The sequence below is a fragment of the Penicillium canariense genome (genome assembly GCF_028826845.1).
Source record: "Penicillium canariense strain IBT 26290 chromosome Unknown utg000001l_segment0_segment0, whole genome shotgun sequence".
NCBI classification, from domain to species: Eukaryota; Fungi; Ascomycota; class Eurotiomycetes; order Eurotiales; family Aspergillaceae; genus Penicillium; species Penicillium canariense.
Window position 1 is genome coordinate 5,909,929 of NW_026622728.1, and position 22,836 is coordinate 5,932,764.

At 53.1% G+C, this 22,836-nt stretch overlaps 7 protein-coding genes across 7 annotated transcripts; 3 read left to right on the top strand and 4 right to left on the bottom strand.

Annotated features, from left to right (window-relative positions):
* Positions 1 to 1,142: 1,142 nt before the first annotated feature.
* On the top strand, positions 1,143 to 2,149 carry N7482_002007 (uncharacterized protein; the record flags this gene model as incomplete). The annotated part of the gene is given in 3 exon segments (XM_056684132.1): positions 1,143 to 1,323; positions 1,382 to 1,455; positions 1,472 to 2,149. The coding sequence occupies 3 exon segments, from the start codon at positions 1,143 to 1,145 to the stop codon at positions 2,147 to 2,149; spliced, it is 933 nt and encodes a 310-aa protein (XP_056547738.1).
* A 520-nt stretch (positions 2,150 to 2,669) lies between these two features.
* On the top strand, positions 2,670 to 3,647 carry vip1 (putative actin cytoskeleton protein (VIP1); the record flags this gene model as incomplete). The annotated part of the gene is made up of 3 exons (XM_056684133.1): positions 2,670 to 2,752; positions 2,838 to 2,924; positions 3,023 to 3,647. 3 exons carry the CDS (start codon positions 2,670 to 2,672, stop codon positions 3,645 to 3,647), a joined length of 795 nt encoding a protein of 264 aa, XP_056547739.1.
* A 482-nt stretch (positions 3,648 to 4,129) lies between these two features.
* N7482_002009 (uncharacterized protein) lies at positions 4,130 to 4,345 on the bottom strand (the record flags this gene model as incomplete). Its single annotated transcript, XM_056684134.1, has 1 exon — positions 4,130 to 4,345. One exon carries the CDS (start codon positions 4,343 to 4,345, stop codon positions 4,130 to 4,132), a length of 216 nt encoding a protein of 71 aa, XP_056547740.1.
* A 921-nt stretch (positions 4,346 to 5,266) lies between these two features.
* On the bottom strand, positions 5,267 to 8,824 carry N7482_002010 (putative nonsense-mediated mRNA decay protein (Nmd5); the record flags this gene model as incomplete). Its single annotated transcript, XM_056684135.1, has 7 exons — positions 5,267 to 5,439; positions 5,497 to 5,790; positions 5,848 to 7,718; positions 7,799 to 7,983; positions 8,048 to 8,508; positions 8,583 to 8,661; positions 8,732 to 8,824. The coding sequence occupies 7 exons, from the start codon at positions 8,822 to 8,824 to the stop codon at positions 5,267 to 5,269; spliced, it is 3,156 nt and encodes a 1,051-aa protein (XP_056547741.1).
* A 483-nt stretch (positions 8,825 to 9,307) lies between these two features.
* N7482_002011 (SKI complex RNA helicase subunit SKI2) lies at positions 9,308 to 13,444 on the bottom strand (the record flags this gene model as incomplete). Its single annotated transcript, XM_056684136.1, has 5 exons — positions 9,308 to 9,988; positions 10,049 to 10,239; positions 10,290 to 10,572; positions 10,632 to 13,146; positions 13,203 to 13,444. 5 exons carry the CDS (start codon positions 13,442 to 13,444, stop codon positions 9,308 to 9,310), a joined length of 3,912 nt encoding a protein of 1,303 aa, XP_056547742.1.
* Positions 13,445 to 14,985: 1,541 nt separating this feature from the next.
* N7482_002012 (uncharacterized protein) lies at positions 14,986 to 17,536 on the bottom strand (the record flags this gene model as incomplete). The annotated part of the gene is made up of 4 exons (XM_056684137.1): positions 14,986 to 15,070; positions 15,130 to 16,764; positions 16,822 to 17,301; positions 17,355 to 17,536. The coding sequence occupies 4 exons, from the start codon at positions 17,534 to 17,536 to the stop codon at positions 14,986 to 14,988; spliced, it is 2,382 nt and encodes a 793-aa protein (XP_056547743.1).
* A 1,319-nt stretch (positions 17,537 to 18,855) lies between these two features.
* On the top strand, positions 18,856 to 21,171 carry N7482_002013 (Hsp70 family protein; the record flags this gene model as incomplete). Its single annotated transcript, XM_056684138.1, has 5 exons — positions 18,856 to 18,882; positions 18,965 to 19,082; positions 19,139 to 19,204; positions 19,331 to 20,065; positions 20,120 to 21,171. The coding sequence occupies 5 exons, from the start codon at positions 18,856 to 18,858 to the stop codon at positions 21,169 to 21,171; spliced, it is 1,998 nt and encodes a 665-aa protein (XP_056547744.1).
* Positions 21,172 to 22,836: the final 1,665 nt, after the last annotated feature.

A 22,836-nucleotide genomic window follows, 5' to 3' on the forward strand; every position in this document is an offset into this window, starting at 1 on the left:
GCAGAGTCAAACAGCGCCCGCCCTTTTGTGGGTTCTTTGGTGTTCCTTGGATGCGACTGATTTCCCCGTTGATGTTTTGCCGTATCGGGCCGGTTACGTAACCTGTAGATCAACGAGCTTGTTTATCGTTTTGAGCGGCGAGGAGGACTTCGTTGGAGAATAGCCAATAATGATATTGCTATCCACATTTGGTAGGGTCATTGATATCTATATCAATCTATCGATAATTGATCGAATAGGGTTATCCCGTGTATGATGACGGTATACGAGGAAATCGCGGACTCGAGACGACGCGTAGCTAATCCTATGCATATCATGCAGTGTTGTACTACACCGTTATATGGGTATTGCATCCCCCATTATCCTGTCAAATAGGAGTAATAAGCAAGCTCGTAAGACAGTTCATATTGCACCTTTCAGAGGTCCGAGCACCGCCGCACAGTACGTATCTCATCACCTGTCGGTCCACGCCATAATGGAGGCATCGACATCGTGTATACTGCGTCCTATGTCGATGGATAGTCGATAAATAGGAGTATGCCTGATCGCGTCCTGCGCTGAGTAGCCCATTGTTCCGTTGTTTCCAGGGCGATCTGACGATCTGGCGATCGCAAAACTCCCCTGCGGGAGAATGTTGATACCTCCCATGCTGCGTACTATGGGCACGGCCCAATGATAACCAGTCAGCGAGGGGCACCAACGCATGACGGCGAACAGCCGGACGGGTGGAGGAGTTGCTGGGTGTAGGAAATGTAGTGGATAGCGTGGGCGTGTACCTACAGGACGAAACCTAGGCTATCAGGGGGATCAACTGTGTCGCCCATCCCTCCCTCTCTCTTTCTTTGACCTCCTCCTTCCGTCACCTTCCCTTTCCCCTTCCCTTCGCTTCTACAAACCGGCCCTCGACATCAGATGAGCTCATCTGTACCCAGAGATAATTCCTCTCCAACTGGAATGTTTCATATCATTCCGATCAAGGGGCAGTGTTTTGGTTCAGCCACACCTCATCGCTGCCCGACGCCGACCAGGCAAAACAGTTAAGAGTCCGCTGCGGGTCCTCCATTGAACTCGCATGCCTTCTGCAGGTTCAGAGGAGCTTGTCTGTTGATACCGCAGAAGATATTGGCGATAGCCCCGACACCATGGCCACACAATCTACCCCCCGTCCTCGCGCCGCAACCACCACGTTTCCCGCCATGGCACCCCCCTCACCTCTGGCTCGGCACTCTCATGGCTCCAGTCAGGCGCCGATAAGTCCCGTTTCACACCATGGAAGCCCACCATTGGGGATGAGTGATCATGGGATCACCAGTACTGCACAGGGTGAGCCATCCTCGTGTAGAGACTGCCATTATCTATACTTCAAGACTGACGGAATTAGGACCACTGCGTCATCCTAAGCCGCTCACTCCTTCGGACCTACATCTGGTGCTGGAGAAGGAGCAGGAAGCAATGGTGAGTCGGACCGGAGGAGGCCATTGATACGGCCCAAAGATATGGCGAGTTTAACACAAGCGGCGGCCAGGTGAACCGATTGACTCGGGAACTCTCTCTGCTGCGTCAACAGACAGCTTCCGTGGCATCGACTGCTTCCTCTACCTCAACTCTCAACGAGCCTGCCGATGGGCTCCATGCCTCGCCATCGTTGGGAAGCTCCACACATTCTCACTCTTCGCGGCGCCAGCGGTCCTCCTCCAGCCTGAGTTCCCACGCCACTGCCCAAGGCTCGCAAGCTGCGAGCGTGACGGGCATTGCACCCTCCCGGGACAGCAGCATGCCCTCGCGGTCAACCGACCACTCTCATTCTCGCACGGCCCGAAGTCGCGAGCCATCCCTCACCTCGCGACGCCCATCCGTCGGGTCGATCCCCTCCCATTCGCAATATTCCCACGGCGACCAGTTCACACATTATGGCAGCCCGTCCATCTACCCCCATCGCAATTCCGTCTCGCAGACTCATCTTGGAGCGTCGGTCAATCCTATGTCGCGGTACGAGGAGGCCACGCTGCACAAGTTGGAGCTAGAATCCATGAAGCGGGAGAATGAGCAACTGCGAAAGCGGGTTCGGGAGCTGGAAGGTGTGTTGAAGCAGCAGAAGGAGGCGGAGCCGGCGTCAACAGACACTTCACCGTCTTTGGGGGATTCCTAAAGAATCAACTGGTTCGCCTCCTTGTTTGCTGCCGGGCGCAGTCCAATTCTCTTATGTTGTTACTATCTTTATCTACCGTCAAGGCTGGAAGATTTGCAGGCAGACACAAATCGATCCTTCATTTTTCTTTCGTCCACCACCTGTTGGTCTCTTGATATTGTTATCTTAGCTAGTCGGAGGTGGGTCCACACTAGATTTGCTTCATGTGACGGGGCAGTTAGGTAGCTGAACAGCTTCACTCCTGCCAGCATCTTCGACATGAATCCCACCTACCAGAAGGCGCGGAAACTCGTAGTCATCTAAATCGTTCTGCCTAGGATTCTCCGAGCACAAGCCGACCAAGGGATCGTGGCTTAGGCAGTAACCTTGTTGGTGACACGAGGCGGTGCAGCCCCGCCATACGTCACCCGCGGCGCAGATCCCGAGTACATAACTGACCTCACGAAGCTTCCCTTTTCATTTCCCTCCTCCAGCATATCTCTCTCACGCAAACGTCCTCACCAACCTCCACATCGCCACCATGTCCAACGCTGCCACCGTCCACGTTTCGGGCATCTCGCCCGCCACCTCTGAGAAGGATGTCCGCGACTTCTTCAGCTTCTGGTATGGATCGCGCAAGAGCTCAGACCTCAAACCCCCAAGCCTCATCATTGAGAAATGCCTTTTCGCTAACATTTCGCCCTTACAGTGGAAAGATCACCAGTCTGTCCATTACTCCCACCTCGTCTGAGGCCGACGCTCCCAAGTCCGCCAGCGTGACTTTTGAGAAGGAAGCGTAAGTTACCCCGCACCGTGTTTCATGATGGCCCCATCGCTCCCATCTCGCACCACTTAGCAACTACACCCATACTAACACCATTGTTCCTCCTGTAGAGCTGCTAAGACAGCACTGCTGCTCGACCAAACCCAATTGGGCACCTCGTCGGTGCACGTCGAGGCGGCGCAGAGCATCGATGCCCTGGCCGGCGCATCGGCCACCGACGCCGCCACCGAGAAGGAAGATGAGGACATCGCGCAGGAAGATAAGCCACGCTCACGCATCATTGCCGAGTACCTGGCGCACGGGTACGTCGTGAGCGACGGAGCGATTCAGAAGGCGATCACACTGGACCAGAAGCACGGCTTCTCGACCAAGTTCACGAGCGCGCTGTCCAACTTTGACAAGAAGTTCAACGCCACCGAGCGCGCCAAGGGTATTGATGACAGCTACCAGATCTCCAACAAGGCTGCCTCCGGCTGGCGCGGCCTGCACTCTTACTTCGAGAAGGCCCTCGAGCACCCCTCCGGCCAGAAGCTGCGCGACTTCTACGTCCAGACCGACAAGCAGGTGCGCGATATTCACAACGAGGCGCGCCACCTGGCCGACCTGAAGCAGGGCAAGGGTGGTGAGACTGAGGGCGTTGCTCCTGCTGGCAGCGAGGCTGCTGGCGTTGCCCCTGCTACTGTCCCTGCCTCTCACCCGGCGGGAACTGCTACCCCTGCTGAGCCTAAGGCGTAATTACGTTCCTATGACTGATAATATCCGGCGCTATCGTGCTATCTTCGTGTCTATGCTTTCATCTGTGTTTCCTGGTGCCATGAGATGTGCATACGTGATTTTCTTGCTTGATACGCTTTTTGCTATCTGGGACGCGCTGACGATTGCGATGTGATTCCGAACGCTACGGCGTACTTGTTTCTTCGTAATTTAATGCAAGCGAACGGATGAATACACGATATTCTCATCCCGGTCAAATCCACACTTCCACATTCGTATAATCTGATAGCTTTAAGGAACCCATACCGTCTGCCTTACGTAGAGCAAATTTACAGTATTTGTATCGTCATATCATTTCTCGACGGATAAGCTCGTACGTACAATCTTTCCTCCACCATATAAAGAAAAGCTTTCCCCCATGGCACTGAAAGGCAAGATATCAATTATGCATTCTGTTGCTGGTTTCCAAAACGAAACCGACACGCGATGTCCCATCCCTCAATTCATTTCTTATACTTGGCAGCCTCAATGTCCTCCAGTATATGCTTCGGATTGCTCTCGAGGGGTTGATCCCTTTGATCGGCCTTCTCATGAGAAAACTCTGGGGCTGGGCGAACCGAGGAGCCGGCGATTTTGCCGCTGGACGGGGGTTCGTTCAGCTGGGGGCCAGACTGTCGCTCTGGCTCGGGGGACTGGCGGCCTGGATAGGGGGCGGACATGATGGGAATGAGGATGTTGTTTGAGTAAGTTGATTTGGTTGATGAAATGGGGTTCTAGAGGCTGGAAGTTAGAAGTCACCTCTAGAATAAAGATTGATGTAGTTGGACGTTACCGGTGTCTGAGAGAATTGAGGTTTGCCAATGGGCGGGTTGGCGGTGGTATGTTGGCAGATGGATCGGGAGATTGAATTAGAGTAGGAATGCTTTAATAATTGTCTGGAGATTCGTTTCTGTCTACATGGCTGACGTGACCGCCGTTAAACCGGGTAAGTTATCTGGATGCTTCATCATGACGTCGTTCAGACCCTGCGGCTGCAGGTGGATTTTGAGCTGCCGGGCCCCAGGTTGCCATGGAGAAGAATATTCTGGTTATGCCATTCTTCTCCCGAGCTTGCACCGAATTGCTGGATCGATTAAGGCGAATGGAATGGGGTGACATCATCTTATCCACACTCTGTTCTCGTCACGTGGCCCACACAGCATTTTATAGATAATCAATGGGCAATAAATACCTGAAATTGATCCATAGGGTATAATTCTCAGACAGAAAGTACAAGCTACGACGCAAAAGAAGATTTGAACTCAGTATTTGTAGCGTGGCTGATGTACTATATCATAAGGTAATAGAGGTCTTTGGGGGAATCTGTGCAGTGAGGGCGGATTAGGAAGGGCCGAGGGCAGTAGGGGGAGAGGGACTTTTGAGAGCACATCAGCAGGGGCATGATACGGAAGGAAAAAGAGGAAGAGGAGTTAAAAAAAAAAAAAAGGCATGAACAAATATAGACGGGGGACAGGCATGATCTAAACAATGGGAGTAAGACATGAAAGGGGCATATGTCTCGTGAGGATGGATAGGAAAACAAGAACAATCCCAATCAAAAGATCAGGTATAGATGCAGTAATTCACTCCATCTCCCAGATCTATTGGTTGCCATTGGACTGCATGCCCGCTGCAGCGGCGGCTTCGGCGTTGGCGGCAGCGACCATCGCCTTGGCATCAGCCTCGTGGAACACAGCCTGAATGATTTGCTGCTCATCGGGGCCGAGGACCTTGGTCAAGCTGTCGTACAGCTGAGGTTGCTCGGATTGGAGGTCTATAATGGATAGGTTAGCGGATACCAATAGAACGGAAAATGTGGATCATCACGTACTCAGGAAGACATGCTTGAACATGCCGTACGGCTCGACCTTGTCGAGAGGGGTCTCAAGAAGACTCTCTTCATCGAGCTCATCATCGTCGTCATCAGCGAACTGGCTGAACTTCTGGGCCTCCTTGTTGAGGAAGTCAAGGTATGCAGCGCTCTCGTCGGCAACGTCACCGTCGATGGCCTCCTCAACCTCTTCCTCGTTCCACTCGACCTCACCATCCCAGTCGTTCTCCTCGTCGTCATCATCACCCTCGTCGTCGAGAGTGAAGTCAGACTCCCGAGTGGCATCCTCGCGTTCTAAACAAATGGTTAGCAATGAAACAGAAGCGGCACGTGTCAAACCGAAAGACATACGCTTGATGGCAGCAGGCAGGGTCTGGAAGAGTCTTGTCACACCCTGCAACAATCTCGGCCAGCCTTGCTGGACGCTCACGGGAACATCACCCGCCTTCATGGTGAGAAGCGAGCTGATGGCGGCAATGGACAGCTTCTTGTCGTGAACACGACGGAACTGGTCGATGCTGGAGAACCAGGTGCTGAAGAATTTGTTGGTCCACCCCTTGGCTTCCAGAACCTGCAGACTGAGAGCCGGGTTGTAGTAAATTGCGTTGATAATCATTTCCATCAAGTGAATACGGTACGACTTGGTCCGGGCCTCACCGGCATCGATGACACTCATAGCCAGCTCAATAAAGAGAGGGATATACTGATCAATGTGGCCGCGGAGGTTGAGCATCAGAGTCTCGGCCAGCTTACAGCCGCAGATCCGGTCAACGCCACCGACCTTGTCATCGCGGAAGATGTCCTCAACCATGCTAACGACGGCACCAAGGTAGGCTGGGTTCTGAACCAGCATGTCGGAACCGTAGGAGACGTAGTTGTCGAGGGCTGGGAGCATGTCCTCCAGGTACAGCTCGGCACCAGCCTTGAAGGTCTTGTGGATCAACTCAAATGCCTGCCACATAGTAGGCGAAATGGCCTTGGACGCGAAGGTGCAGCTGTCGATAATCTCAAAGACCTCGTTGTAGAGATCGTACAGCTTGTTCTCCAGAGTGATGCTGATGACGGGCATCAGAATAGTCTCAAGGTGCAGGAGCACATCGGGGGTGCTCTCGAGGGTGAGAATGAGGGTTCCAATGGTCTGCAACACACCCAATGCCGTGATACTCTTGTCGTCCAAGAAATCACCATATCCATCATCGTCACCGCCCTTAGTAGCGTTGCGCTCCAAAAGCTCACCAACAATGCGCATGTAGGTGTCGCGCAGCTGCTCGCTCAGGGCGACAGCGAACGGCGTAAGCTCGGCAGAGAAGACCTCAACAAAGTCTTCCATGACATTGGCTAGGGCATCAACGTCGACCTCATTGGCCAGTTTGAGAAGCTGTTGCATGATCTGAGGGATGTTCTGCTGCATGGAGGTGCGAATGACATCGTGACGAATCAAAGGCTGCAGAGCAAGAGCGGCCTCAACGCGGACGGGCAGTTCGGAGTCAGTCATCGACTCCAGAATGTTCCGGTAGATGATCATCAGGTTGTTGGGGTCCTTGAAGTCAAGCTGTTCGAATTTCTCCAAGGTGTCACAAGCACGGGCACGGAGGAAGCCGTGAGGGCTGCGGAATTCGGGGAAAACGTGGCGGACAAAGAAGTATTCCACCTGGTCGGCAATGGGGCTCTTCTTACCCAGAATAACCGATGCGAGGGAACCAATCATTCTGAGGGCACCCTCCTTCTCCCGAGGCAGCTTCTGGTCATCAGCCGCAGACTCATACTTGCTAACAATGCCGTTGACAAAGGTGAGGATCGAGAAGGTCTGCTTCTTGCGGTTCTTGGTGAGAGAAACCAGGAAGTTGGTGGCGGCAACATCGGGAGCGGAAACCTCCTCGTAGAAGTTCAGCTTGCGGTGGAGATACTCCGAAGGATCCTCCTCAAAGAGCTCGATATCCTCATCCGATTGGCACAGGATAGGGAAAACGAAGTGGGCGATCAAGTTCTCCATGTGCGGCTTCAGATGCTCCCACATAGCCTTCGGCTTGACACACTCCTCCATGAAGACCAACGTATAAGACAGGGCGGAGTTGCTGAGCCATTGCGACTTGGATACCCACTTATCGATCTCCTGCAGATAACCCTTGAGGATTTCTGGGGCAAAGGTGCTAATGAAGGTCTTCGCATACGGGGTATAATCGGGAGTAGAGGATTTTGTAATTGTGGTGGGGTTGCCGTATCTAGTGAGTGGGGAAATTTGGTCAGTAAACAGAAGAGTCCCTATGCAAAACACGGACCAGAGGTCACGTTAGCATCTTACCTGATGAAGAGACGATTCAAGTTCGCGTATGACCATTTCTTGCACTTCCACCAGTGGTTCAGCTCCCGTTCTTCCTTCGATTCTCCCATGGCATTAGCGGGAGGAGTCTTGGAGATGATCCTCAGGAACAATGTGCACCAGTCCACGGTGGCTTGGTGGGTCTGGAGAGCTGGCGAGAGCTCAAACTAGAAGACAATTATTGTCAGTTTCTCCTACAGATCGATGCTTATAAATGCGCGGGTCACCCACGTAGATGGCATGCTTATATGACTTCACGATGAGCCGGAGCATCTCAGCGGCCTCAAGGCTCTCCTCGTCAACCAATTTCTGGCCAATGCTAAGCAGCTGAGGGAAGGAGTGCTCCACAATCTTATCAAACTCCTCTCTCTTCTCGCCAGCCTTAAACCTATACACGCGGCAGATGGCGAGCAGGCACTGTAGGCCTGCGTAGACGGTGTTCGCATCGTTCGTGCCGAGGAGTTGAAGAGTGAGGTCGATGAAACCAGGCCACTGCTCAGGGAAGTCGTTCTGCAGGATCTTCTGGAGGAGCGGAACGAGCTGAGCGCGGACATTGGGCGGGGTCGATGCCAGGGCAGGGATGAGTCTCTCGCGGAAGCCCGGCTTCTCGGACTCAGGAACGGGGGCGCGTTGCGGATTATCTTCGATCGGAGCCCATCCGCGGCTGATGCGGTTCTTCAAGTAGACACCGGCTGGAGAGAGGGAGCAGGGCAGATTAGGCACAAATGTCGGAGACGGCGAAAGAGGGTCTCATTGAGACACTTACCCGACAGCTGAACAGCATTGTTCTGCTCTGTCTGCAGAATGTCCAGCAGCGCATTGACAAAACCGGGCTGTGTCTCGGCCTAGAGAGGGGAAGTCCCGGGTATCAGTCTCACGGCAACGGCCCCCACCAGGAACACGCAGCAGACGTACATATTTCAGGTCTAACTCCGCTTGTTGACGAGTACTCGCGTTCGGGTCCAGAGTAGACTGGATACGGTCTCGGAGAGCCGTGACGTCCATCATCGCAACACCTGGGCACCCCAGCGCCAGAAAAATAACAGCAAAAAACTCCAAGCAAGGAACCCCCGGGGAAGACGGACCGGGGCCGACAGAGCGACAGCGAGGACAGAGAGATGAGGGGAGCGAGAGTGTGCAAGGACGAACAAGCCCAAGGCGAGGAGAGAGGTGGAGGTCGAAAAAAGTGTAGAGGGGGGAGATTTATTCTTCTGGGATTTTCGCGGGCGGTCGCCCCGCAGCTAATCAGCGGCCGCACACTGATTTTCTATACTCCCGCAGGCCTATTGCCGCCCGGTTGGAGACTATGTTTATATTCTTGAAAGTTGATTACGTTGCTTGTGTTGTTTCCCGGTTATCTCATACTCGTTACATTGTTTGTATCCCTGTTTCTCGGGGTATCATCCATCATAACTGGTGTGGGGGAGGGTGCTGCCCAATAAACAGACAGAGAGTAACCCAACCAGGCCACGATAACAGGCCCACGCCCTTTTACATGTACAGGGACGCGGCAAAAATGACATCCCGCTTGATCAGCTCCTGCGCCTGCTGCATCTTTGTATACAGCGATGGATCGCCAACCAGTTTGGCTGCATTTTTCACCTCGCGACAGGTCTCATCAAGCCGGGTAATCGTCCGGACAATAGTACCCTCCATCACATCAGTAAGGTCGGTAATGCGGTTGAAGGACATGCCCTTGGCCCACTCGTAGACCACCTCCGCAAGGCCAAACCGGGGCTTGCTGGCAAAGTCATTCGAGTCTTCACTGGACTGGATGACTTGATGCAAGACCTGGAAATCGTTGACCTTCTCCGAAATTCGGATAATGGCTTCCTGGCCCTTCTCCAATCGAGGGGTGAGGGTTGGAGTACTGTCGGTCTTTTCCTGGAAGACAAAAGCAGACAGAAGGGCAACAATCTCTTCCGGCTCGTATTCGGCAAGAACATTCTCAAGGACCAACTCGGTCAGAACCAGCTCGTCTGCGGAGTGAATCTCGCAGGCCACCTTGCCCTTCAGTTGCACACGAGAGTGGTCGTCAACAAACCCAAGCTCCCTCAGGACCTGGATGCGCTGTTCATAATCTGGAAGCAATTGGAGGTTTTGATCTGACATCAGCTGCTTCAACTGCGAGATATTCTCCTTGACCTGCCACTCGTCATGTTGCATTTCAAACTGTGAAAGAAAGGATCAGCATGTGCGCAAGAGGGTATCCACATCGCGTCTTTCACTCACGTGGTTCAAGAAGTTGGGGCACCGCATGCAGTGGCATGACTGGATAAACTCTGCCTGGGCCTTCCGCTGATCGATTATGTCTCGCGATTGCAGCTCCTTGATGCGGGCCCAATCGATCTCGTCCCAACTGTCACTAAGCCAGGACGAAGTAAACTTGGTCAGCTCCTTATCCGCAAACTTGACAGCTTCTGCTTTTCATGGTTAGCCTAGTTTGATAATTTGGTCCAAATTGAGTGCTTACCCTTCTTGATATTTAAATACCAAATTGGTCCGCCAGCTTTAACCCGCGTGTTCGTGATACATTCGACATCCGTCACTGGGATCTTGCATATCTTGAGATGCATAGAGGCCCCATCTGAGGGTAACTGTTGAAAGTACTCTCGGAACTTGGGGAGGAACGGGAGAATATCGCTGGGATGACGCCTGCTGGCGTTAATGGTGCCAATTTCAAGCACCGTTATACACGGCACGGTGCCAGTTGTGATACCCTCTTTGGTGATGACGCCAGCTGTGCGCATTCCATCCTAGATAAAAATTAATATCTTATGATCCATGTAGAGTTCACATAGATAGGAGGACATACCTTCCGGTACACGACGAGCTTCTTAACTTCAAAGAGTCGTTTACCAGCAGGGCTTGCGAACAGGCCGGAGTGCAGCTCTGCCGTGAGCCTCTCATACTCCATCGCAGCAGCGTGGCAGGCAGCGAGGTCCACGTCACAAACTTCGCAAGGCTCCCGTTTGATTTTTTCCAAGCTAGCCTCAGAAAGCTGAACTTGTTTTTCATGTTCTGGTAGCAAGGCCTGGGTGGCATTCTCGCTGAAACTTCGTTTGATCATCTCTTCGATCTTGAGAGCCTCCACACGAAGGAGATTGAGGATCATGTTATATGTGAGTCGGAATTGGGATCTGAGTTTGGTTGGGTCTCCAAGAATCATCTTCTTCAAAGCACCAGCAGGCGGTGCCTCCTCTCTTCCGCTATTCGTTATGAGCACATAACCCACAGTATCGAGACCTCTGCGCCCTGCACGTCCTGCCATCTGTGTGTACTCTCCAGGTAGGAGATCTCGGAAGCCTTTACCATCATGCTTGCGGAATCCAGAGAAGACCACAGTTCGGGTTGGCAGGTTAAGGCCCATGGCGAAAGTCTCCGTGGCGAAGAGGACTTTCACTAGGGACTTTGCGAAGAGAATCTCGACAATCTCCTTCATGATTGGCAGAAGACCGCCGTGATGTACGGCAACACCTCTGCTGAGTAGTTCACGGAGACGGAGGACTTGAGGCAGAGTTCGGTCTTCTGGCTTGAGACGGGTGAGAGACTTCTCAATAAACATGTGGATCAAGCTCTTTTCTGACGCGTTGCAGAAGTCTTGGTTGGAAAGAGAGTCCGCATTTTCTTCGCACCGCTTCTTGGAGAAGACGAATACACAGCCTGGGAGCAGGTCCTCCTTGCGAAGATGTGAAACGAGATGAACCCAGGTGTTTTTGTCCTGGGCAGCAGATTGTCGACCACCGCCACGGCCAGTGCGAGCGATGTTACCAGTCCCCCGGTGAGAAGGCTGCCCCCGTCCATTCGGCTGCCCTCTGCCTCCACCTCCACCTCCACGTGGACCATTTCCTCGAGGAGCCCCTCTGCCCCCTTGCTGTCCCCGTCCCCGTCCTTGAGGTCCGCCCCGTTGGGCCTGGGCCTGGGCTTGAGCCTCGGCTTCTTTTTTGGCTTTGGCTTCTTTGCCGGACATGATATCGTTCGCCTTTTTCCAGCCACCCTCAATAAATCGCTTGTTGGAATCAACTATCTTAAATTTGTCCTTGCCAGCCCAAAGATAGTGTTCCAACGGGACGGGTCGCTTCGGCGTCGAGATCACATAAATATCCTTCTTTTTCGTGCGGCCCACCCAGGACGCGAATTCGTAGGTGTTGGGAACAGTAGCAGATAGGAGAATGAGAGTAACGTGCTCCGGAAGCATGATGATGACTTCTTCCCAGACCACTCCTCTCTCAAGATCATTGACATAATGTACCTCGTCAAAGATGACGAATTCAACATCACGAATGAGATCCGCGCCTCGGTAAAGCATACTGCGAAGAATTTCGGTTGTCATGATGAGACAACTGGCCTCGGGGTTGATTTGAACATCACCCGTGAGAATTCCGACGTCATCGAATATTGTTCGGAAATCCCGATATTTCTGATTGCTCAGCGCTTTGATGGGAGATGTGTAGATGGCCTTCGTCATGTGTTTAGATGCCAATGCGATGGCATATTCAGCGACGACAGTCTTGCCTGCGGAGGTGTGTGCAGCAACAAACACCGAGTCGCCATTCTCAAGGTGGTACACAGCTTCCTTTTGAAAAGTGTCCAGCTCGAATGGCCATTCTCTGGCCATATCTGGAACCAAGTCATGGAAGTTGGTAATCTCCTTGTTTACATCGACGACGTGAGCCCACTCTCTACCCTTCTGCTTCTGAATGCCTGCGAGCAGCTGGTTGCGCGGTTCAAGTGCAGGGAATTCGACTGGTAACAAAGCATCGATGTCCTCTTCCTCCTCGTCACTGGCTTCCTCCTCACCTCCGCCATCGGTAAGTCCTTCAGCATCGGGGGTGATATCAGGCTTGTCGGTTTGGAGACCGCTTTCCTCTTGGAGAGCATGCTCCACTTCCTCGTCCCCCTCTGCAGCCTCTTTGGACTTTGCCTCGGCGAAGGTGAGACCACGGTCAAAGCCAGGGGGTGTTGTCAAGAGACCACCCTCGGATCCAAAGTTGATAATTCGATCGAGGCCTGATCTCTTTCCACCACTGCGCGACTGCTCTGTAATCTGAGCATCGGCCTCCATTTCAGCCAGAGCCTCGACTCCATCCAACCCACCAGGTGCGAAGGGAAAGAATCCGGCGGCACCTCGGACAAAGTCTGCACGACCAGCAGGACGGCGCAGTAGAGAGGTTGAGTTCTTGGCCGTCTCGCTTGTCGCTGGAATTGTCACTTCATGATAGCCCGTCACTCGTCCTTCCAGGCCTTCTCGTGTGAATCGAGTTACGGTTCGTGTTTGCGTGGGGGCAATCTCAAAGAGGTCCGTGATATCTGCTGGTACGTCCCATCGCCTGAGGCAGTCATTAGTTGAGTTCAACTTTTGTAGCGAAAATAAAAGGCAGCATACTTCTGTAGCTGGTTCAACCAATTTGGGCTGAACCTAGAAGACGGTGTCAAGAACTCGGCTTCAAGCTCTGCCAACGATTCCGTCGCACTCTTGCTTGTCTGCTTGCGAGTTCTGGTGGTGGCGGTTGTATCTTTGTCTTCCTCCGTGAGCAGCGTTTCAAGACGCGATTGGATCAAGTCTGAATTCACATCCTTGACTGTGAGCGCCAGCTGCTCCATGGCTAAGGCTAGGGAGTCCGCCATCGTCGATAATGTAGGGGCAATGGGTCACAAAATATGTGTCCAGATTATCGATATTCAGCTCGGTAGTGACGGCCCACCCCACATTGGTGTGTGGCTTGGGTGCTGAGTAGGGGGGACGAGGAAGCCCAATCCCTTGCGACAATCCACGAGACCAAATTGAGCGTGGTCACAGCGATGTAGCCTCGGGAGAAAGAGGCTAGATAGAGTCAAAGAAAGGCTTGGAGATGAAGCACCAACTCCGATTGCTCCCCGCGGCCAGGAGCGTTCTGATGGCGGTGTGCAGAGGCAGTATCGCGTTTTGTGTTGGAGATTGACGTCGTGTGGGGCAAGCTACATGTAAGGCGTACGGGGGCGTCTGAAGGGTTTAACCCCTGACAAATTTAATTGGACCTTTTGTACTAGGCCTTTGGGGCTGCTCAAGATATACTGAAAGATGTGTAGAAAGACTTTCTGAGAGAGAGACGAAGCTGAAGCATCAAGTGCTCGACTCTATCATGACACCGCCTCATGCTTTGAAATGAACTTTAATAAAGGGACTTTAAAGATATCTCCTGCACCTTCATCTTCATGTATAATCTTGACGGCCCAAATGGAATAGCTCGTCGGCCCTCCTGCCGGGACCCGTTAGCTAGCAGCTGCACTGCGGCTTTCCTCCAGATGCGATTGCTCTTGTTGAGCCAGCTGGATTTCCAACCAGCAGTATTGCAGATGTTTCCAGCGGCATCTCGGCCGCCACGGTGGGGATTATAACACCCATTTTTGTCTCCCATATAGCTCTAGTTTGGATCAATCAGTTGGTTCCTCAGCGATCTTTCCTAGCGATCACTCATATTCACTCCAAGCCTGTCGATGCCGAAATGACACTCGGCTCATTGATACGTACTCAAACTCGACCAAACCCGACGAGAACCCGGGTAGATTGACTCGTTTTTATGGGTAATTTCTTTTAAAAATATATATATCTATATCTACTGTATATCGCGAAACCAGGCATTCGGTGGTAACATGAAGACGACGGGGACCTTGATATCTCTAGCGAGGAGGAGAGAACAGTACAATATGTCGGGTTTCTCTCGCTTTTCTTCCTTTGCGTATCGTTGGATCTACATTGAGGGCAGCATTGTCCCTCAAAATGCGGCCCTTTCTGTTTCTCACCCTGGTGGTCAATGGTGTGCCTTGCGAGTTATCATTATCAATAGCAGTCAACCAAGATTCTATTTCAAGTCATAGTTCTCAAATTTTCATAATGCATTAGAGTATCATACGTAGCCGAACTTTTGTACCGGAATCAGCTTTTGAAGAAGGAACTGTGCAGGAATCATGAGACATATCGGTTGATCAATGTACGCCCCGAGCGCCAACGGGATATGCAGAAAGAGAGAAACGCCGGGTGAAAACCCGAAAGTCGATCTGAAAAAAGACGAACCACCAAAAGGCACAGAATGGCCTTTTGTATGATCCTTTTGAGTGAGACAGCTTTGGCCATTTCTTCCGGATGATCTCACTGCGCCTGAAGAGACCGCCCAGCAATGAGGTCGCTCTTATCGGTATGAAAAGATGGGGAAGGTTTTTCGGTCGTGAACATTGAGCTGGAACTCAAATATTCCCTCTAGAGTTGCAATATATCTACAAGGCAGTTAGTTCACGCTCGATATTCTTTTCAGCGAAGGGGTTTTGAAACTTACAGTGTTCTTCCATCAGCGCCCCAACCGACTCCGGCCGTGGCATCTGGTTCCTCGGCTCCTGGGCCGTGAATGAAGCTTCTTTCGGGAAGATCATTGATGATATTGCGGATCCATCGGGGTGAATGGGTCTGCTCAAATCCAAGCATTTGCTGACGAGCCCTCTGTTCCCTTTGCCCCCGTTCTGCCAGCGAGCGGTTGTGCACCTCATCGGCAATTTGACGTTGGCGTCGTAGGCGCTCCGCCGCAACATTTGCTCGAATCTCATAGTTGGAGAGTCTCGTAGGGTCATATCTCCTCTCTGGACCAGGGTGATTAGATTGTGGGCGGTCAACTCGTCGGGGAATAGAGCTTGATCGTTGGCCTCGGGAACGTCTGAACTCAACGTTGGGTGGAGGGATCGGCTCTGGTGGATGTGGCGGAGCCATACCGCGAGCTTCCATTTCTTGGATGACGGAATCGGGATCGCCATTAAATCGACTAAGAACATCTGGGGAATGCGAGTTGAGCTCGGAGTGTGAGCTTGCGGTCCAGCTGAGAGTGACACTGGGTTGTCGATCATGGTTTGCGGCATCTGTTTCAGATGACCGATTTTCTTGCGACAGCACCACCGAGCTCCGGCGTCCGATGCGGGGTGAAAGGTAGGTAGCACTAGACTGGCCCAGATGGCCATCTCGAGCGATATCAGAGGAATCGTATAGGTATGGTGGAGAGAAGGGTCGGGATACCCCAGTGGTTCCATTCGTGGAACCATGATGGCGGCTACGAGCTGCAGGGTGTGGATGGAGGGTTGCTCTCGCGGGTGGTTCTGGTCGCTCAGTGAGGCCCATCTCCTCTCTCGCGTTCCAGCGTGCAGTGTTCAGGAATTGCATGATCAATCGCTCGCGCGCTGTGAGGTCTTGAAGCAGACTCTCGCGTGATGAAGCATGTCCAGTATCTTCTCCATCTCGCTCATGTGGGGAATCGTCAACATCAAACCCTAGCCGAGATGTGATTTCCAGATCATCATCAGAATGGCCTCCCTCAGGGCCATCTGCCAGAGGTGTTGTACGGACCTCTTCCACCTGTGGCCCATCGGCATCCAGGTACAGTATTTGCCTCCGTAAGAACGACTGGCGAACATCCGCGACCCCAGCTCTTCCATGGCCCTCTAGCCAAACTAAAAGGTCCCATGGCTCAGGTGAGAATGTCATGCATCGCACAGCGCCTCCCTCGGTGCATGATCGGGAGGCTTGGAACTGGCAAATCACGGGCATGTCATTGTCTGTCTCACGAACGCGGTCCATGTCTAGCACAGAGACGATTCCGGACTGGGAGCCGATCGCACAGAGGTGACTGGACGGAGAGAAGGCAATGGTAAAGCAGCAAGCGTCATCCGATCGCGGCCCGATGTCCATTTCAACACAACGGGATAGCTCCCACTCCCAGCCTCCGACGTTTCCACCAGATTCAATCGTCACGAGCGACTCCCCATCCTGAGCCACATCATAGAAATATACACGGTTCTCGTCCCCTACTGCCGCGAGTATTTTATGATCGGGTGATATGATCGCATAGTTCATGCACGTCGGGTGGTGGAGGACTTTGAGCACTTTTGCACGTGTCAACGAGTAGACTGTGACGGTTCGATCGTTGTTGCTACCATAAGGTCAGTCATACGGGCAAGAGCTTGTCGCCTCAGCAGCTTGTAAATACCTGAGGACCATGACATCTTCATTCGAGATACCTTCGCGGTCTGCCGGGAAGCGGTGGATAGTCACGGAATTGACAATACTACCCCCGAATTTGTGCAGCTCAAACTCCGGTAACAACCTCCGTGGTGAACGGCGTGCCGACGTTGTCCCACCACTCGAAGTGTCCGGGGATGGGAGTCTAGAGGGTATCTCGAGGTCGAGTGGAAGCGCGCTGTCCACATCGGAGGGCTGATGTGAGGATGGCTCTCCGTGTAATTGTATGCCTCTTTCGTCGGTTCTGATGAAGGCGCATTCTCCATTCTCCGGGCCCCCCACTGCGATCCACCCATATCCAGCCGCTAAGCATCGCGGCTCGAACGGGATGACAGCCATGCTCTCCCGTTTTTGCGCCGCGATATGGATCGCATAGACAATTCTTTCAACGACGACATAAATGCGATCCGGATCGGCGGTGCTGATATAGTGGCGGAGTTGTGTGTGGCTATCGCTCGGTCGCGTCAGTAAAAGCAAAGCATGGAAGGCGGTGATACAGACAAGTTAGGTATCCGGAACGGAAAGAATCGTCGTTTGTTCGGAAGGATGAGGGACTCGGTCGGGCGATGTCTAAAACAGCGAGGTTGTGAGCCAAGTGAGCCGGTGAAGCAGAGGAAGCATACAGGGCCGGCGGAGGTGGGGAGAGCAGAGATAACGACGCACACGGTCGAGTCCGAGGTCATGGTGACAAGCTAGGCCAGCGCTGACATTGTCCGAGCGCACAAGGGGGTGAAGGCAGGGATATAGGGGCATCAAGACCCCGATCTATCGGTCGAGCAAGCGTCTCAGAGAGTTGGCGCTGAAGAGCCCCGACGAAGTAACTAGCATGCGCTTTCAAACGGATGACGTAAGACTTTGCTGGAGCTCAAAGCCGGGGAAGCCCAGCGTTTTCCAACGAATGCGGCGCCACGCCTCAGGCAAGTTCCGGAAACGAATGCGGTTCCAACCACGGGAAGGACAGGAAGGGCTAGTCTCGATCAGACATGATCAGGATGGGGTTTGTGCGGTCCCAAAAAATATATAAGTTATACATAAAAGCCGACTCAGACCTCCAGAGGAATGAGAGCTGCTGGCCAACTTGGCGGGACTACTCCATGAGACACCGAATATATAGAAGAGAGCTCCCGTTCCCTCACATAGAGCTCCCACTGCAGGGTAGATAGGTACCTACCTACCTTAGGTAGAAACTTGTAACATGCAATATTAAATGGATAGTCCTTTTTTTCTCCTGCACCCCACGAGGCTCGCAGGGCAGTCCTGAGAGACCAGTCGGAGCCATTCGGAGAACAATTCATGCCGCATCCATCGACAGTCCGACCGACTCCCCGTCTGCTTCGCAATGGCATCGAGAACTGAACAATGTTTGAGGTCACAGGACACCCTAGCGCCAGGGGACACTTGATCCCAGATTGCCCTCAGATGAGAAGTGAGAAATAAGAAATGAGAGATTAATCATTTCCGTGCTATCGCATTGGGAAGAGTAGATGTTGAACCAGCCGGACTACCATTATCAGGGCACACTGGGCAATTCGGGGAGGCTTGCCGGTGACCGAGGCAATGGTGAACTCATTATGGGACTTCGGGAGGTACTCCGACGGAAACGGATGTATGGACGAGTTCTCAATTGAAGAGGCCAGATATCAGACCAAGTAATACCATTTCTACCACATGTACTACTACTTTTACCCTGGTCTATACCTATACGGGACTATAGTTCTCCTCGTCATGGTATACTCCGTCGTCATGCGGCAACGACAGCCAACCGGGCGGTGAAGCTCGGGTGCATCCACGGCCGCTGATTGGTCCAGTCCCGTGATTCGAGCAACTTCGACGGCGGGCCGAAGCTCTCCGTGCAATTTCTACCCTTCCATTTCCCTCCCTTCCTTTCCTCCTTCTCTCCATCCCATCCCCATCCTCCCTTCCCCCTTTCCTATCCACTCAGCGATTGATTCGTGGGAGTGCTATCAGCTTTTCTCTTTTCTGTATAATTTAATTCACCACAATGCTGTCTTCCCGCATTTCTCGCGCGGTAAGTGTCCTGTTCTCCCAATGAGAGAAAAAACTTAGTCACGCGCGTCGCATCACAACCCAACTGACATAAATCACTTCAGCTCCCCCGCGCTGCTTTCGCTCGCACTCCTGCCTCCAGACTCCCTGCCACCCGACGATGGAACTCCACGGAAGGTGGTGAGGGGAAGGTGAAGGGCCAGGTCATCGGTATCGATCTGGGTAAGTAGCTTACAGGTCACTGTACCCGGACATCGTTTTAACATGAACAACTCCAGGTACCACCAACTCCGCCGTTGCCATCATGGAGGGCAAGACCCCCAAGATTATCGAGAACGTTGAGGGTATGTGAAAAATCTTCTCCCTCGCCGGCCACCTAGCCTGAATATCCCTACCAAAAGGGGGAACCCAACCGATCGGCCAGGATCGCGATTGCGATAACTTGAATCGCTAACTTGTTAACTTGACAGGTGCTCGCACAACTCCCTCCGTCGTCGGTTTCGCCCAGGATGGCGAGCGTCTCGTCGGTATTGCCGCTAAGCGTCAGGCCGTTGTCAACCCCGAGAACACTCTTTTCGCTACCAAGCGTCTCATTGGTCGCAAGTTCACCGATGCCGAGGTTCAGCGTGACATTAAGGAGGTCCCCTACAAGATCGTCCAGCACACCAACGGTGACGCCTGGGTCGAGGCCCGTGGCCAGAAGTACTCGCCTTCCCAGATCGGTGGTTTCGTCCTGAACAAGATGAAGGAGACTGCCGAGGCCTACCTCAGCAAGCCCGTAACCAACGCAGTTGTGACTGTTCCCGCCTACTTCAACGATAGCCAGCGTCAGGCCACCAAGGATGCCGGTCAGATTGCCGGTCTGAACGTTCTCCGTGTTGTTAACGAGCCCACTGCTGCTGCTCTTGCCTACGGTCTGGAGAAGGAGGCCGACCGTGTTCTCGCTGTCTACGACCTGGGTGGCGGTACCTTCGATATCTCCGTGCTGGAGATCCAGAAGGGTGTTTTCGAGGTGAAGTCCACCAACGGTGATACCCACCTGGGTGGTGAGGACTTCGATATTACACTGGTCCGCAACATCGTTGAGCAGTTCAAGAAGGAGTCCGGCGTCGACCTGTCCGGCGACCGCATGGCTATCCAGCGCATCCGTGAGGCCGCCGAGAAGGCGAAGATTGAGCTGTCTTCGTCCCTTCAGACCGAGATTAGTGAGTTTCTCCCTCCATATTTTAAGTCTTGCAACCAAAGCTAACCGCTTATAGACCTCCCCTTCATTTCTGCTTCCGCCAGTGGCGCCCTCCACATCAACCAGAAAATGACGCGAGCCCAGCTCGAGGCTCTGGTTGATCCTCTCATCAGCCGCACCACTGAGCCCGTCCGCAAGGCCCTCAAGGATGCCAACCTCCAGTCCAGCGAAATCCAGGATATCATCCTGGTCGGTGGTATGACCCGTATGCCCAAGGTCACTGAGTCTGTCAAGTCCATGTTCGGCCGTGAGCCCTCCAAGTCGGTTAACCCCGATGAGGCGGTCGCCATCGGTGCCGCTGTTCAGGGTGCCGTCCTGGCTGGTGAGGTTACCGACGTTCTGCTGCTCGATGTTACTCCCCTCTCCCTCGGTATCGAGACTCTGGGCGGTGTCTTCACCCGTCTGATCAACCGTAACACCACCATTCCCACCAAGAAGTCCCAGACTTTCTCTACCGCCGCCGACATGCAGACCGCTGTTGAGATCAAGGTCTTCCAGGGTGAGCGTGAGCTTGTCAAGGACAACAAGATGCTGGGCAACTTCCAGCTGGTTGGCATTCCGCCTGCCCACCGTGGTGTTCCTCAGATCGAGGTCACCTTCGACATTGATGCTGACTCCATTGTCCACGTCCACGCCAAGGACAAGTCCACCAACAAGGATCAGTCTATCACCATTGCCTCAGGCTCCGGTCTCTCGGATGCTGAGATTCAGTCTATGGTTGAGGATTCCGAGAAGTACGCTGAGGCAGACAAGGAGCGCAAGGCCGCCATTGAGGCCGCGAACCGTGCTGACAGCGTCCTGAACGACACTGAGAAGGCCCTCAAGGACTTTGAGGATCGTCTCGACAAGGCTGAGGCTGACACCATCCGCGAGAAGATTGCCACCCTCCGCGAGTTCGTTGTCAAGAACCAGGCTGGCGAGGGTACCGCTACCGCTGAGGAGCTCAAGGCGAAGGTTGATGAGCTCCAGACTGCCTCCCTGACCCTGTTCGACAAGATGCACAAGGCCCAGAACGAGCAGCAGCAGCAGCAGCAGGGCGGTGAGCAGCAGGGTGAGAACAAGCAGTAAGCTGCTTGGCTGTCCCATCTCATTCCCACTGTCTCATCGTCGGCCACTCCGTGTGGCTACTGTATTTTTTTCCCACTATTTCCCTTTCCCTTCATTGCCTTTGTGCTAGAGACTCCCTGATTCTGTCCTCGCATCTCCCTTTTTCGCATTAACTGTACACATACTTTCAAAGGCCCTTTTTTTATCCCCCTTCTTGTTCTGGTGTATCGGTGTTTGATTAACTTGTATGATCTACTTTTCCCTTGTTTCTCCTTTTCTTGCCCATGTATCTTCTGCGGTTCGGCCTTTGAGGCCCTACCAGCGAGGATGCCGGGCTTGTCTACCATTGTATCTAATGACATTAACGGCAAGGGGGCCACCAAAAAACGGATGCAGGCTTTGGCTTTCAGGTGCATGTGACAATAGAAATCAGACCATTCTCCTCTCGCTTTTCCTTTTTCTGACTTGATCTCTTCTGACCTTCCGCTGTAAGACCGTTATTGCGTAACCTGCGTGCAGCTCTGGGAGCACGGGACAATTGGAATCTTACATTGTACACTTTACATCTTACAGTACCGCACTTGACTGCGTGTGGCTCTTATAGTGGCCACGATGCCTTCCCAAACCTCCGGCAATCGACAAATGGGATGGCGGCGCGGCTGTGTGCTCTTCGGACCCGGATGCAGCCTGCAAACCCAGTTTTGCTCTTCGCCTCTACAGTCGTTAGTGTAGTCGTGGACAATATGGCCCACCGGCTTCTTTTACCGGAGTCGCTCGGACGAAAGTACATGAAGGACCGTCCGTGCCGGTATGATTGGCCTTTTTTTCTGCGCCCTAAATCTCCGTCCATTAATATCGGCGAGGCAGGAGGATGCCCAGCGCTGGGAAACGATAGGTCAAAACCAAGCCGGGCGGCACACGGCTGAGCGTTGAAAGCTTCGGTTTTGCTGTGTATGTGTTTAGCTCGAAACCTGTTCCACAATTTGGGAGAGCCCTTTCAATTTCGTCGGCCAATCTATTCGAGAGAAGCAGGCTTGGACAAGGTTGTGTCTGCGCGCAGAGGCTAAACTAGTCTAGCGAGTCCAAAAGGAGCCAATCGCCTCTATCGTCTCGATTCCTTGCATGAGAGTGGGCTCCAGCCAGGCGAGATGTTCAATTATTCGCCAAGCAAGCTGATATATTATTTTTATTATTAGTGTTGCTTGTGACTTGGGGAATATTCTCGGTCGAGAGCGCTGGCGATGGGGAAAAAATCAAAAATTTAAGAGGATGACGAGGCCTGTGTTCATCTAGCAGCTGCAGCTGCAGCTGCAGCTGCACCTGTACCTTGTTTTTGGGCCTTCATGGAAGGGAACAGCCAGGAGCGCTGTCAGTGTTGATGAAAGTCTATCGTCCACATTCAATGTTCCTCTGGCTCTGCGCCCGTGGGAATCCACAGCCAGGCAATTCTGGACTATTCCACAGGGATGCGACACGAAAGCACCCACATACAACCATGCGCTGCGGGCCAATCTGGAGAGCCGCCAGTGACTGAGCGAAGCAGTCGTGCGGACTTCCCTGCAGCGGCGCGCGCGACGGGCAAATCATCATTGTACACACCAGTTGGGCTTCAAAGTGGGTCTGCAATCACGGTTGTGAATTACGAGGCCTGAGATCCTGGCAGGGGGGTTGTGGGTGGTGGGTCGG